The following is a 16,671-nucleotide window of genomic DNA, read 5'->3' as shown; positions in this document are numbered from 1 at the left end:
TCAAATAAAATAAACATATCTTAACAACAAAAAAATACACATTCCTGGGTAAGTGTCTGGCCTAGTTGTTAAAATGCTGGGTTTAGATGCCCACAGTCACTGTTGGAGTACCTGGGCATGATTCCTAGCTCCAGTTCTTGATTCCAGCTTCCTGATAATGCAGATCCTGGAAAGCAGGGTTACAACTCAAGAAGTTGGGTTCCTGTCACCCATGTGGGAGACCTGGAGTGAGTTCCCAGCTCCTGGCTCTGGCCCCAGCTGCTGTAGGCATTTGGGGTGTGAATCAGTGAGTAGAAGTCCATTGTATACCCCTCAAATAAATAAAAAAGAAAAACTGCACATCACAGGGCCCATGAGAACTTAGGGGAAGAGAACTACCACCTCCATGGCCTGCTGTACTGGATGGGAACACAACCAGTAGGAAAGCAGTTGTTGAATTCATACTTGCAGGAAAAGGATTTGTGTTGAATTGGGTTAGAAAAAGGAGGAAGGATATCTCAAAAAGGGAATGATATATCCAAAGACTCTGAGATATTGAAAACCAGTCACAGTGGGAAAATGTCCAGTGATTTCCCTTTTACTAAAATGAATACAGTGGGGCTGGCGCTGTGGCGCAGTGGGTTAAAGCCCTGGCCTGAAGCGACAGCATCTCATATGGGTGCTGGTTCTAGTCCCAGCTGCTCCTCTTCCAATCCAGCGCTCTGCTGCGGCCTGGGAAAGCAGTGGGAGATGGCCCACGTCCTTGGGCCCCTGCACCCATGTGAGAAACCCAGAAAAGGCTCCTGGCTCCAGATTGGCACATCTCCAGCCATTGGGGAGTGAACTGGCGGATGGAAGACCTCTCTCTCTCTCTCTCTCTCTCTCTCTCCTCTCTCTCTGTGTAAATCTGACTTTCAATAAAATAAATAAATCTTTAAAAACAACAAAAAAAGAAAGTGTGTGAAGGTCAGCATCCCCTTCTCCCACTATGATAATGCTGAAGAACTTTAAATTCTTCATAAAAGATGTCGTGCAGGGATCGGAGTTGTGATGCGGCAGGTTAAGCCCAAGGTTGTAGCACCAGCATCCTGTATGCGCACCAGTTTGAGTCCCAGCTGCCCCACTTCCCATCCAGCTCCCTACTACTGTGCCTGGGAAAGCAGTGGAAGACGGCTCAAGTGCTTAGGCCCCTTCTCCCATGTAATAGACCTGGAAGAGGCGCCTGACTCCGGTCTGGTCCAGCCCTGGGTGTTGAGGCCATTTGGGGAGTGAACCAGTGAATGGAAGACCTCTCTGTCTCTCTTTTTCTGTAACTCCATCTTTCAAATAAATAAAATAAATCTAGAGACAACCAAGATCGTGGAATAGGGAGGGAGCTTACTGCTCTAATCTAGGAGAAGATAGTTAAAAAAAAAAAAAAAAAAAGTGGATAGAGTCCAATCTCAGGGAAGTTAGGTAGAAAACGGTGAGGAAACTCCATGCAAATTAGAGGGACACTGTGGACCTACTGTGGAGGGTGTAGACATGCACAACTCAGGACCCCAGCAGCCAAGAGCCTCAGCACCAGCTTTGGAGAATGGGGTGAGACCATATGGCAGCAGCCCAAGCCAATGGTGACAAAGCTGCAGAAAGAGCCTGGCATGAGTACAGCTTGGAGCCCTGAAGGGGACAGTGTACCTTCCAACATAGAGGAAAAACAGGGGGAGGGAGGCATGTTTTTCTCTCCTCGACCACCTGGCACCAACATCCTGTAACTAGCCGAGAGAGGGCGGGTACCATTTTGGACATACATAACAGCTGAGCCAGCTCATGTCTGTGCAACCAGCAGAGCAGGGATACCTGAGTCTGGCTGGGAGAATTCACAGCGGGCTGGGTGCTCATGACTATGGGAACCTTGTGTGCTGGGACTGTGAAAACACTGGCTGTGTCTGAGCGTGCAGGGTGTGGCTGGGACTTTGGGCAATCACTACAGGCTCCCTGATTCCCTGGTGAGGGTCATTGCTGTGTGATCTGTGCTCACACCAAGGACTGCACAGATCCTTTGTGTGGTTCTTATGATACTGCGAATGAATATTATACCCACTGGAGGGTAGTGACCAGGCACTGGTCTCCTTGGAGGAGAGGAGATGAGCGAGAGACTATGCCTACTGCGCAGATAAATCTTCCTCTCTGATTAAAAAAAAATGAGAAGAGATTTACTACACCCAATTTGGGTGTCACCCTGGACACTCCCCTAACCCTGAAGCCCTGAACAGAGTTCTCTTGCCACATCCAGAACATGCCTCAGGATATTCACTGAAAGAGCAGACACCACTGATCCACAGAGGCACAGTCCAAAGATAAAAGCCATCAGAGAGAAAAACAAACAAACAAACAAACAAACATGTATCTCCACAAATGCCAAAAATACACGCAGCAACTCGAGAAACAAGAGTAAGGAAAACATGATGCCCCCAAAGAACACAACACTTCAGTACTAGAATGTGAAAATGAAGAGACTGAAGAAATGCTGGAAACTAATGTAGGATTACTTAGAAGAACTCAGAAGCAAATTTGTGAATTAAAGAAATCCATACATGACATGAATGAACACTTTTCCCATGGAATTGAGATTTTAAAGAAAAATCAAAATGAAATATTGGAAATGAAGAATTCAATAGATCAAATAAAAAATGTGGTGAAAGCTTTAACAACAGACTTGGTCTAGCAGAAGAAAGAATATCCAAGTTAGAAGACAAGTATCTGGAAATTTTAATCAGACCAAAACAGGAAGAAATTAGAAAATGGAAATACAGTGTTGGAGATTTATGGGATACTATCAAACGACCCAACATATGGGTCTTAGGAGTTCCTGAAGGCATGGAAAGAATAAAATGGATTAGAAGGCCTTTTTAGTTAAATAATTACAGAAAAACTTTCCTAATTTGGAGTAAGAAAGGTATGTCCAGGTACAGGAATGACATAGAACTAATAGATGTGACCAGAAAAGATCCTCATCATGACACAGTGTAGTCAAACCTTCCACAAGAAAACATAAAGAAAAGATTCTAAAATGTGCATGAGAGAAAAAACAGATTACTTTCAGAAGATTTCCAATTAGACTCACAGCTGACTTCTCATCAGAAACCCTAAGGGCTAGGGAAGAATTGCAAGATATATTCTAAGTCTTAGGAGAAAAAGACTATCAACCCAGAATACTGTACCCTGCAAAGCTCTTATTTAGGAATGAAGGTGAAATAAAGACATTCCATAACAAACAGAAATTGAAGGAATCTGTCACCACTTGTCCAGCCTTACAAAAGATTGTTAAGCATGTGCTACACATAGAAACATGATCTTCACTACGAAAGAAAGCAAAGGCAGAAAATCTCCCAGTAAAAGTACAAAGGAAATCCAAAGTAAACAATAGGAACACTTACGGAAAACCGGCAGGGAACACTTACACTGGTTTTTCTTCTGTAGTTCCTTAGATTTCAAAATACCCTGTTACTGGGAATCTAGCCACATATTAAGGTAATCTCTGAATCTTTTTTAAAAAGACATTGGTTATACTTGATCATCTTTTTTGCCCTTCTCTTATTACGTACCATTTGTGTGTTAAGTCTTAGTTCTTATGTCTTTGGGCTTAAGAGTGTATCAGTTATTTTAAATGAATTTTTCACTGTCTTTGAAGCTCAGTCTGTAAGTGTGCTGTTGCCACAAAAGAAAATAATTGGGTTTGCATTACTTGAATAATTGAAAACTGAAATTGATAAAATACATTATGTAGGGGCCAGCGCCGTGGCTCATTTGGCTAATCCTCCACCTGTGGCGCTGGCATCCCATATGGGTGCCGGGTTCTAGTCCCAGTTGCTCCTCTTCCAGTCCAGTTCTTTGCTGTGGCCCCAGGGCGGGCAGTGGAGGATGGCCCAAGTGCTTGGGTCCTGCACCCTAATGGGAGACCAGGAGCACCTGGCTCCTGGCTTTGGTTTGGCACAGCGCCGGCTGTAGCAGCCATTTGGGGAGTGAACCAATGGAAGGAAGACCTTTCTCTCGGTCTCTCTCTCACTGTCTAACTCTACCTGTCAAAAAAAAAACAAAAAACAAAACATTATGTAATGAATCAGGTTTTTGCTTCTGGATAAAAGTGGAAACAAAATAAAGATTTGTACTACTTAAAGGAAGAAAATAATGATGGTGCTTATAAGCACTGTGAACCCTTTTATGTTTGAGGCATCCAAAATTCAAGTATAATAATAATTTACAATAAATATTAAATTTTTAAAAATATTTATTTACTTATTTATTTGAAGAGCAGAGTTATAGAGAGGGAGGGAGAGACAAAGAGAAAGAAAGCTCTTCATTCACTGCTTCACTTCCCAAAACGGCCGCCAACAGGGAAGGGTTGGATCAGGCCGAAGCCAAGAGCCAAAAACTTCATTTGGGTTCCCCCTGCGGATGGCTGGGGCCCAAGCATTTGGGTCACCTTTTGCTGCTTTCCTAGAAATATTGACAGGGAGCTGGATTGCAAGTGGGGCAGCTGGGACATGAACTGGCACCCATATGGGATGCTGTTGTTGTAGACGGTGGCTTAAACCACTGTACCATAATGCCAGCCCCAACATGAAATATTTTAGTCAATACATTTCTCATGGGAATGTACTTGGTCAACATAAAGAAAAATATTCTATTCGTATCAGATAAAAAATATGGATTTTCAGGCCGGCGCCGTGGCTCAACAGGCTAATCCTCCGCCTTGCAGCGCCGGCACACCGGGTTCTAGTCCCGGTCGGGGCACCGATCCTGTCCCGGTTGCCCCTCTTCCAGGCCAGCTCTCTGCTGTGGCCAGGGAGTGCAGTGGAGGATGGCCCAAGTGTTTGGGCTCTGCACCCCATGGGAGACCAGGAGAAGCACCTGGCTCCTGCCATCGGAACAGCGCGGTGCGCCGGCCGCAGCGCGCTACCGCGGCGGCCATTGGAGGGTGAACCAACGGCAAAGGAAGACCTTTCTCTCTGTCTCTCTCACTGTCCACTCTGCCTGTCAAAAAAAAAAAAAAAAAAATGGATTTTCAGTGGTTTAATCAGACTTTAAACAACCATAATCTAGGAATACAATCATAAAAAGGTGTACAGTCTGTGGCCTTGAATAGAGGACAGCTTACGTAGCCTATCCAGGAGACCTTGGCACACCAGCACCATGTCCTAGTCAACTAGGAGAAAGACTAGGAATGAGCAGAAAGCTGAACCTCATCAATTTGATTCATATGTATTTTAAATTGCTTAGCAATAAGCAACTTTAGAGAAAAACTATTTAGCCACTGAAATCAAACATGGGGAAACATACTAGACTGGAACTGCAGCCCAGCTAAGATTTAAATGACTTGTATCAAACAGAACCAAAAAAAACGGAATCACATCATGACAAACACATTTAAAAACCCTAGTATTATAATTATTTACAAAATTGTGTTCATGTGTGTACAGCACAATCTAAATGTCAAGCCGCAGAGGAACTGTTAGGTCACAAAATGGAATACGGGGGTGGGGAGGGCGGGCAGCACTGTGGCATAACAGGTTAAGCCGCTGCCTTCAGTGCTGGCATCCCATATGGGTGCTGGTTTGAGTTCTAGCTGCTCCACTTCCGATCCAGCTCTCTGCTACGGCCTGGGAAAGCAGCAGAAGATGGCACCCGCGTGGGAGACCAGAAGAAGCTCCTGGCTTCTAGCTTTGGATTGGTGCAGCTCTGGCTGTTGCGGCCAATTGGAGAGTGAACCATCGGATGGAAGACTCCTCTCTCTCTGTGTAAATCTTTCAAATAAATAAATAAATCTAAAAAAAAGAGAAATGTATGTAACATAAACATATATATTTGATAATAGTTATTTTAAAGAAAGAAAAATTACACATAACAAAATAGGTTGGTAGGAAATATATCAAAATAATGGTGGCTGTATTTGAAGGATGAAATAATTATGGGTAATAATTTTTCCCTCTAATATTCCTTGAAAGTTTTTTTTAAAAATTTATATTCCTTGAAAATGTTTCCCTCCACTGTGCCTTGAAATTTTAAGAATAAATAAGAAAAAACTTATTGCACTAACAACTCTGACTCCAAACCCTCCTTCTCACTGTATCCTACACCCTTAAACAAACCAAAACACACAAACACAAACTCACAAGTACTTACATGGGCTTACATCTCTGTATCTGTTTCGATTTCTGTTTTCTGGAAACTTGGCCACTCTGTGAGGATAGTCATGGGACTCATTTCGAATTTCCTTAAAATAACAAAAATAAATTTTAATATCCCTCACTTAAATTTATACAGCAAAACATATTTCCAAAATATAAAATATTTATCAGGCACTTCATATATAATTTGTACTTTGCAAAACAAAACAAACTGTATACATCACTTCAATGAATCCTCACACCACTAATGGAAACAATTCTCTGCCATATTTTGTATGGCAGGATGAGAATCTTTGAGAACTTAATCTGCTCATAGATGGCAGCCCCCAGGACTGAACCAAAGTCCTTCGGATACCAAAGTCTGTGCTCAAGATCTATTTAGTAACTGATTATTAGGCTCTACCCAATATCTCTAAACATGAAATACTTTATGTAGTAGAATTATTGCAATGGAGATACTCAAGATTAGTCACATCACACTCAAATGCTACCTACAACTCTTTTATATAATATTTACTTAAATTCTGGAGTTTCTACCTTAAAAATCTATTTCCTTATCTTCATGTCACATAATTGTTACTTTGAGCGCAAAATTTGTTTCTAAAGCCATAAATAATTAGCAAAAACTGGTAAGCTTAAGGCTCATTTTAGGGCTTCTGTATTCCATTATGGGAGATATCCTGCCAGTGTACGACTCTGCAGCTTACATGGGTGCCCGGTACGATCATGTCTTCTCATCCAAAAGGAACAGATTCCAAGAATTTAGGTAAAAAGGAGAAATGCCATATTTTAAAAAACTATGCTTTAGCATCAAAAATTAAATTGCCCATGGTACCACATAAGAAGCATTCTAAAGGTTAGGCACCAGAGGCAGGTAGTTGGCTCAGCAATTAAGAAGCTGGTTGGGACAGCCATATCCCCAATCAGAGTGCCTAGGGTCAAGTCCCATCTCTACTCTTGATTCCAGCTTCCTGCTAATGCAGACCTGGGAAGCAGCAGGTAATGGTTCAAGTGGTTGAGTCTCTACTACACATATGAGAGACCTGCACTGAGTTCCTAGCTTCTGGCTTCAGCCTGGCCCAATCTCAAATACTAGGGACATTTGAGGAGTGAATTGGCAAATAAGAGCTCTCACTCTGTGTGTGTGTGTGTGTGTGTATGAGGGAGCGGAAGAGGAGGGAGGGGGAGCGGAAGGGAGGGAGCGGGAGGAAGAGAGGGAGGGAGAGAGAGAGAGAAAAGAAATTTTAGGGATTGGCGCTGGGACATAGTGGGCTAAGCCTCTACCTGCAGCACAGGCCTCCCATATGGGCACCAGTTCTAGTGCCAGCTGCTCTTCTTCCAACCCAGCTCTCTGCTATGGCCTGGGAAAGCAGCAGAAGATGGCCCAAGTCCTTGGGCCCCTGTACCTGAGTGGGAGACCCAGAAGAAGCTCCTGGCTCCTGGCTTCTGGCTTCAGATTGACTCAGCTCCAGCCCTTGCAGCCATTTGGGGAGGGAACCAGCAGATGAAGACCTTTCTCTATGTCTCCCTCCCCCCCACCCCCCTGTAACTCAACCTCTCAAATGAATAAATAAAATCTTAAAAAAAAGAAGAAATTTAAAAAATTTATAGTGGCATAGTAGGTAAAGCCACAGCCTGAGATGCTGGCATCCCATATGGACACTAGTTTGTATCCTGGATACTCCGCTACTGACCCAGCTCCCTGCTAATGGCCTAGGAAAGCAGCAGAGGATGGCCCACGTGTTTGTGGGAGAATGGGAAGAAGCTCCTGGCTCCTGGCTTTGGCATGGACCAGCCCAGGCCACTGTGGCCATCTGGGGAGTAAACCAGCAAATGAAGATTCTCTCTCTCTTCCTTTCAAATAAATAAATAAATCTTTTAAAAAATTTATGAAAGGCACCAGATAGTTTTATAAATTAAGCATAAATAATTCAATGCATTTCTTAATGAATGTCCTTGGGGTTCCTTACCCCTGTGTCTGCCAGTACTCAACAAGCCCTAAATCAGGGCTTATTTTTCTAGTTCGTATCTTCCTTTGGATATACCATACACACTCTGCAGTAAACAGTAAAAATATTCTCTGTATATATTTGCTGAATTTCCACCTACTTTCAATCCTTTAACTCAATTAGTTCCTAATGAGTTTTTTTCCTGAGGCACAGTGAAGAGTAGATAAAATTTTAAGAGAGAAAAAAAAATAAAGATTTTAGGTGCTGGCGTTGTGCACTGGTTGGGCCATCACTTGCAGTGCTGGCATCCCCTAGCAACTATTCCATTTGCAATAAAGCTCACTGAAAATGTGCCAGGGAAAGCAGTGCAGGATGACCCAAGAGCTTAGGCCCCTGCATCCACATGGGAGACCCAATGAAGCTCCTGGCTCCTGTCTTCATTCAGCCTGGCTCAGCCCTGGCTATTGCAGCCATCTGGCGAGTGAACAAGCAGATAGAAGATCTCTCTCTCTCTCCCTACCTCTAACTCTGCCTTTTAAGTAAAATAAATAAATAAAAACTTTGTGGAGTATAAATAGGATGCCCTAAAGCTACAATTACACCACAAATCAAAACACAATTGAATAGTTTTATTATTTTAAATCTTTATTTCATTAGTCTTTTCAAGAAAAAGTTGTTCATTTCATTGGTAATCTTTTATCATTATTTTTGTCCTTGTTTTTGTTTTCTCCCGCTCTCTTTGGGTTGATCTGATAGTTACGAGTATTCTTTTAAAAGCTCATAGAAAACTGTATTAAAAGGTAATTTTACTTTGGTACAAAATATTTTGAAAGCCATACTTTTTCTCATAATATACACTTCCTGAAGACTCCCATATTTTACAATTTTTTATTCCCCCAATGTTCTTTATTGATATAACATGATGCACAAGCTTCTAACCTGAACTCAATTTTTCTGAGTGGAACACTAAAAATATTTCTGTGAGGGCCAGCGCCATGGCTTAACAGGCTAATTCTCCACCTTGTGGTGCCGACACACCGGGTTCTAGTCCCGGTCGGGGCACCGGATTCTATCCCGGTTGCCCCTCTTCCAGGCCAGCTCTCTGCTATGGCCTGGGAAGGCAGTGGAGGATGGCCCAAGTGCATGGGCCCTGCACCCGCATGGGAGACCAGGAGAAGCACCTTGCTCCTGGCTTCGGATCAGTGAGATGTACTGGCCGCAGCGGCCATTGGAGGGTGAACCAACGGCAAAAAAGGAAGACCTTTCTCTCTCTCTCTCTCTCTCACTATCCACTCTGCCTGTAAAAAAAAAAAAAAAAAAAATTTTCTGTGAGGCCAGCGCTGTGGCATAGTCGGTGAAGCAGCTGCCTGTGATGCCAGCATTCCATAAGGGCACCAGTTCAAGTTTCGGCTGCTCCATTTCCAATCCGGTTCCCTGTCAATGCACCTGGAACAGCAACAGAAAATGGCCCAAGTACCTGGGCCCCTACAATTACGTTGGAGACCCTGAAGAAGCTCCTGGCTCCTGGTTCCTAGCTTGGGTAGGGACCAATTCTGGCCATTGCAGCCATTTGGGGAGTAAATCAGTGGATGGAAGATCTCTCTCTCTGCCTTTCAAATAAAATTATCTTTAAAAAATTTTTTTGGAAGATATAAGACACTTATTAGCTTGCAGTATGCAACATCAATTTATCAATTTTACTTTTTCCAAATCAACAGTTGACTTAATACCATTTGTGGATTTTCACATGTATCAGTAACACTTGCTCTATCATAAACCAGGTTTTCATACACACATGGGTCTGTTTTTAGGTCCCGCCCCACCCTCCTTTCTTAATTTGAAAGGCAGAGGTACAGAATGAGGAGAAGAGAGAGACAGAGAATATGTTCCATCTGCTTGGTCAGTCCCAAATGGCTGCAATGGCCGCTGCTGGGCCAGGCCAAAGCCAAGAGCCCAGAGCTTCCTCTGGCTTTCCCATATGGGCTGGGTCCAAGCACTTGGCCATCTTCTGCCGCTTTCCCAGGTACATTAGCAGGGATCTGGATTGGCAGTGGAGCAGCCAGGTCACAAAACGGCACTGATACAGGATGCGAGCATTGCAAGTGGAGGTTTAATCTGCTATACCACAATGTGGAACCCCTCTAGGTCCTCCTTATAGTTCACAGAATGATTTATTTACTGTCTGACAGTATCAAATTTGTTAGCACAGCTTTATTTTTTTTTTTTTAAGATTTATTTTATTTATTTGAAAAGCAGAGCTACAAAGAGGCCAGAAGCAGAGAAGAGAGGTCTTCCATCCACTGGCTCACTACCCAAATGACTGCAACAGCTAGAGCTGGACTGATGCAAACCAGGAGCCAGGTACTTTTCCCAGGTTTCCAGGGTGCAAGGGCCCAAGGACTTGCTTCAGCAGAGGATGAACTGGAAGTGGAGCAGCTGGGACTTGAACCAGTGTCCATATGGGATGCTGGCACTGCAGGCAGCAGCTTTACGTGCTACACCACAGCGCCAGGCCTACTATAGCTTTATAATAGTGTATCTGCAAAAGCAAGTTGTTCCCTAGCTATTTTCCCCATTTGTGTTGTAGTTCATGAAATTTTAGTTTGTGTTGTAGTTCAATGAAATTTTAATTCATTTTGCAATTTTCTCCATAAAAGTATGTTAGGTTAACATAGAGGTTTACTCTCAGAAATTGTATAGTTTTTGTTGCTGTGTAAATGAATTTTTTAAAAACCTATTTGTTATTATTAGTATATTACAAATGCACTGGCTTGGAGAAGGAGGTGTGAGAATGCTTAAAATCACAGACAAAGGCAAGCCTCTTTCCACTGACTAGCCTATCTTCATTAATTCTGTTACACACACACACACACCCCTTCCTACAGCTAGGTCCACCAGTAAATTGCTAATTCCTATCTTTAAGCCTACAGAAACACACTTATTTGGGTACACTACATAAGTCCCAAGTACAGCTTAGAGAAGAGATTTAAAAGTTATGAAACACAATAGGGGGCTGGCACTGTGGCACAGTAGGTTAATCCTTCTCCTGAGGCGCAGGCATCCCATATGGGCACTAGTTCTAGTCCCAGCTGCTCTGCTTCCGATCCAGCTCTCTGCTGTGGCCTGGGAAAGCAGTGGAAGATAGCCTAAGTCCTTGGGCCTCTGCACCCGCATGGGAGACACAGAAAAAGCTCCTGGCTCCTGGCTTTGGATTGACACAGTTCCAGCCATTTCGACCATCTTTAAGACTTTATTTATTTATTTGAGAGGCAGAGTTATAGACAGTGAGAGGGAGAGACAAAGAGAAAGGTCTTCCTTCCGTTGGTTCACTCCCCAAATGGCTGCAATGGCCAGAGCTGCTCCAATCCGAAGCCAGGAGCCAGGAGCTTCTTCCAGGTCTCCCATGTGGGTGCAGGGGTCCAAGGACTTGAGCCATCTTCTACTGCTTTCCCAGGCCATAGCAGAGAACTGGATTGAAAGAGGAGCAGCCAGGACACAAACCGGCACCCATATGGGATGCCGGTGCTGCAGGCAGAGGATTAACCTACTGCGCTATGGCGCTGGCCCCCAAGTAAAATCTTTAAGAAAAAAAACAAAACAAAACACAATGCAACAGCCAAGTCTTGGGGTTAAGAAATACATTCCTGGGGCCAGCACTGTGGCTTAGTGGGTTAAACCACTGTTTGCAGTGCTCCCATTCCATATGGGTGCCAGTTCAAGTCCTAGCCGTTCCTCTTCTTTTTTTTTTTTTTTTTTTTTTTGACAGGCAGAGTGGACAGTGAGAGAGAGAGACAGAGAGAAAGGTCTTCCTTTTGCCGTTGGTTCACCCTCCAATGGCCGCCGCGGTAGGCGCGCTGCGGCCAGCGCACCGCGCTGTTCCGATGGCAGGAGCCAGGTGCTTCTCCTGGTCTCCCATGGGATGCAGGGCCCAAGCACTTGGGCCATCCTCCACTGCACTCCCTGGCCACAGCAGAGAGCTGGCCTGGAAGAGGGGCAACCGGGACAGGATCGGTGCCCCGACCGGGACTAGAACCCGGTGTGCCGGCGCCGCAAGGCGGAGGATTAGCCTGTTGAGCCACGGCGCCGGCCGCCGTTCCTCTTCTGATCCAGCTCCCTGATAATGGCCTGGGAAAGCAGTGGAAGATGGCCCAAGTCCTTGGGCCCCTGTAATCACATGGGAGGCCCCAAAAAGCTCTTGGCTCCAGCCCCAGCCATTGCAGGCATCTGGGGAGTGAAGCAGTGAACAGAAGATGTCTCTCTCTGTCTCTCCATCTCTCTGTAACTCTTTCAAATAAATAAATCTTTAAAAAAAGAAGAAGAAATACATTCCTAATACAAATACATTTCTTTTTGGTCAATTAAAGGAACTCTTGTAGTGAGTCCAATTCTCTCAAACTTCCAACGTTACCATTGTTCTCCATACCTTTATTTCAGTGAATTTAGGAAGATAAGAATCCTCAATGCTTTAAAAAGCAACTCCCAGAGATGCACACAAGCTGCCTATTCTAATGACCCTTCTTTCTTCCTGAGGGTTTCTGATTTTATTTTCTAATTTACAATGAACTCAACTAAAAATCTCTATTTCCCAATATCCCTTAGGGCTAAGAACAGTCCTAAAGGACACAGTCTGGAAAATGGTAATAAGCAGTCATGGGTTGGTTGTAGGAATCTTGTCCTCACTGGGGGGCGGGGGGTATGGGAATAGGCAGGAGCCATTCTGTGACATGATAAAAAGCACATTCCAAGGAAGCTTAAACAGAAATAGAGGGCCTAGGTCATGGGTGAAATCATAGAGCCCTCGTAACAGCCCAGAACTCCTATTTCCAGAATTCTCGTCATACAAGAAACATAAATCCTATTTGTTAAGTGGGCTAGTTTGATTTTCTTTCCCATGTAGCTATATCACGTCTCTAACTAAAACACAAGGCATAATCAAATCTCAACCATAACTACATCTGACACTGATGAGACATTTTCAGGAGTACTTAAAAGACAAATAATTTCATAAGCATTTTGTATACGCATTAAAATACAGTGTTTCTCAAAATGGGGCTGAGATGGCAGACAGCTGAGTTATTCCCCAGGGCTATCATATATGGCAAAACCAGTTCTACTGATGTTCTGGTGCTGAAACTATCTCCTTTTGTAGCAGAAGGAACCCATGAACAGTAGCCCTAAATACAACCTCAAGAATGTTTCTGGTCAGCAGTAAAACCCACTAATCCAGGGTTCTCACAATTGGGGTTGGACAATCCCTTGCTACGGGGGAGGGCTATGAACTAACTGCAGGGTGTTTAGCAACATCAGCCCTTGCCTCTACCACCTCCTCCCTCCCACACTGTGGTAACAAAAATCTCCCCCAGACATTGTCAAATGTCCCTAGACAGCAAAATCTATAAACATACCTCCACCAACACCCAGGCAAGAACCACCACTCTATATTCTAATGCCAAACCATACCTTTAATTACAACTAAATTTAAATGGCAAGGATCTTTGTTTTAAAGTAAAATTTAAGTAAAAATTGGAAGTCAAATTTCTTTTAATATGATTTTTTACTCAAAAATAGCAAGAAAAAATTGAGTCACTAGTTGATTCTTTTTAAGTGTCAATGATCCAAAGTAAAAGCAATTCTGGGGTGAACATTCCACACAGTGATTAAGATGTCACTTGTGATATCAGTTTTCAGTCTCAGTGTGCCTTGGTTCGAGTTCTGGCTCTGTTCCTGATTCCAGCTTCCTGCTAATGTGCACCTTGGGAGACAATAAATGATGGCTCACGTAGCTGGGTCTCTAACACGTAGCTGGGTCACCCTGACTGAGTTCTCAGCTTCTGGCTTCCTCCTGGCCCAGCCCCAGCCTCAGCTATAGCCGGCATCTGGGGAGTATACAAGCAAATGGGAGCTCTCTGTCTGCCTTTCAAATAATAAAATTTTAAAAATAAATTTAACAAAGTGTAAGCGATGAAAACACAAATGTATCTTTCAGAGTTGCTTACAATGTTGGGAGGCTAAAAATAACCCAAATGTGTAATCACAGAGAGGACTGGTTAAATAATTCCAACTGAGTTTCATGCCACCATTAAAAAAAAAAAATAGGCTCTCACGTCAACAGCAGCATAAACTCAGTCTTTTGGAAGGAAATATAAATAGAGAAATAATAAATTGGTAAATAAAATTGAGCCATTCTGTGCTATTTGGTAAAAAAAAAAAAAAAAAAAAAAAAAAAAACACCATGTAGCTTCACAACTATATTTAAAGTTTACAGGGCTGGCGCTGTGGCATAGTGGGTAAAGCCTCAGTCTGCAGTGCTGGCATCCCATATGGTCACCGGTTCGAGTCCTGGCTGCTCCACTTTTTTTTTTTTTTTTTTTTTTGACAAGCAGAGTGGACAGTGAGAGAGAGAGACAGAGAGAAAGGTCTTCCTTTTTGCCGTTGGTTCACCCTCCAATGGCCGCTGCGGACGGCGCATCGCGCTGATCCGAAGGCAGGAGCCAGGTGCTTCTCCTGGTCTCCCATGCGGGTGCAGGGCCCAAGCACTTGGGCCATCCTCCACTGCACTCCCAGGCCACAGCAGAGAGCTGGCCTGGAAGAGGGACAACCAGGACAGAATCCAGCGCCCTGACCGGGACTAGAACCCGGTGTGCTGGCGCCGCAAGGCGGAGGATTAGCCTATTGAGCCGTGGTGCCGGCTCAGCTCCACTTCTGATCCAGTTCTCTGGTATGGCCTGGGGAAGCGGCAGAAGATGGCCCAGGTCTTTGGGCCCCTGCATGCACATGGGAAGCCCAGGAGGAAGCTCCTGGCTCTTGGCTTTGGATCAGTGCAACTCTGGCCAATGTGGCCAATTGGGGAGTAAACCAGCAGATGGAAGACCTCTCTCTCTCTGCCTCTCCTTCTCTGTGTAACTCTTTCAAATAAATAAATAAATCTTTTTTAAAAAAGTTTATATACACATAGATTGCCTATATTAATTGTCCACCTCCTCATTTTCCCAAAAAATCTAATTTTCAGAACATTAAACTCCAACCAATGTCCTTATAGCTTATCTCCAGGCAAAAGATTCTAATTTTAAATTCTGAAATATTTACTTTCAACATAAATACTTTCTCCAATTATTTCGCTTAATTTTTTAATATATGTAATATTTAATTCCTCCTGTGGGAGCAGGTGTTTAAGCCCATCAATTAAGACAGCTTTGTCCTACAATGGAGCACCTGTGTTCAATTCCCAGCTCTAGCTCCTGACCCCATCTTTCTGCCAATGTGGACCCCGGGAGCCAACAGTGAAGGTTTAAGAAACTGGATTCCTGTCACCCACGCAGGATACTTAAATTATGTTCCCAGTTCCTGGCACCAGTCCCAGCCCAGTCCTGGCTATCGCAGGGATCCAGGGAATGAACAAGCAGATGGGAACCTGCTGTCTCTCAAATAAAAAAATTTTAAATATATTCAAACACCCTTGAAATTTATTTTCATATACTTCAAATAACTAGCCAAACTGATTTTATTATAGAAATAGTTTTGCTATGCTCAAATAATGGTGGGCTGAAATGCAGGAATAAGAGATTTACTTTTTATAAACTCATTCTTCATTTTGTAAGTAATGACTGTGCCTAATTTATACTATTTAAGAATGTAAGAATTCTCAATAATCTCAGGACTTATGTTTAAGAAATTCCAAAAGTGTACTTAAGTGTACTTCATATAAAGCCATCACCATAATTTCAATTTTTCATTCCAACAAACCAGATGGCAAAATAATTCTTTCATGAGCAACAATTCAGATGGTAACAGAATTCTTTCATGAGGGTCACAGAATTCAGAAGGTCCTGTTTAAGCACACATTGAAAAAAAAAAAAAAAAAAAAAAACTTGTGGCTATGAATGACCTTTAAAGAAACTGATCCAGGAAGATCTGTCTCATGAGTGTTATTTTTTTTCTTATTAGAAGCCTCAAGTATTTAAAAAATAAAACAAAACAAAAACAAAAATGCTCAGTATTAAAACTAAACATGTTTACTCTATGAGCCAGCAATTATACTCGTGGGTATTTATTTCCAAAAGAAAAAAAGAGTGCTTAAGTCTACCCACACAAGACACATATCTATAGATTTTTATTCATAACACCAAAACCTGAAGGAAAAAAATTTCAATTGTGCACAAACATGAATAAATTATATAATAGTCATTTAAGGGAATACTATGCAACTTGAAAAAAATTTTGCTTCACAGAGCAATAGGAATGAATTTCACAGACACGCTGTCAACGATAAGAAGGCAGACACAGAAGAGAACATACTGTGACAAGTGTTTGGCCTGATGGTAAAGAGATTTGCATCTTATATCAGACAGTTCAGGTTTTATTTCTGGCTCCAGGGGCCAGTTCCAGCTTTCTGCCAATACAGACCTTAAAGGCAGCAGACAATGGTTCAAATGGTTGGGTCCCTGCCATCCATATGGAAGACATAGATTGAGTTCCTGGATCCCAGCTTCAGTATCTTGCAGGCACTGGTGAGTGAACCAAGGGAGGGCAGCTCGCTTGCTCACTCATTTGCACTCTGCCTCTCAAATTAAAAC

General features: G+C 43.1%; 1 protein-coding gene across 4 annotated transcripts in view; it reads right to left on the bottom strand.

The window, feature by feature from the left end:
• The window catches only part of PTPN2 (protein tyrosine phosphatase non-receptor type 2), a 114,257-nt gene that overhangs the window by 66,994 nt on the left and 30,592 nt on the right, over positions 1–16,671 (bottom strand). For all 4 annotated transcript variants that reach the window (XM_062201327.1, XM_062201324.1, XM_062201326.1 and 1 more), the window contains exon 2: positions 6,145–6,235. In XM_062201327.1, coding sequence (XP_062057311.1) covers positions 6,145–6,235 — 91 coding nt within the window. The remainder of the gene's footprint in view (positions 1–6,144; positions 6,236–16,671) is intronic.

Source organism: Lepus europaeus, chromosome 9 (assembly GCF_033115175.1).
Source record: "Lepus europaeus isolate LE1 chromosome 9, mLepTim1.pri, whole genome shotgun sequence".
In the NCBI taxonomy this organism is placed as follows: Eukaryota; Metazoa; Chordata; class Mammalia; order Lagomorpha; family Leporidae; genus Lepus; species Lepus europaeus.
This window is presented reverse-complemented; position numbering and strand designations above follow the sequence as displayed.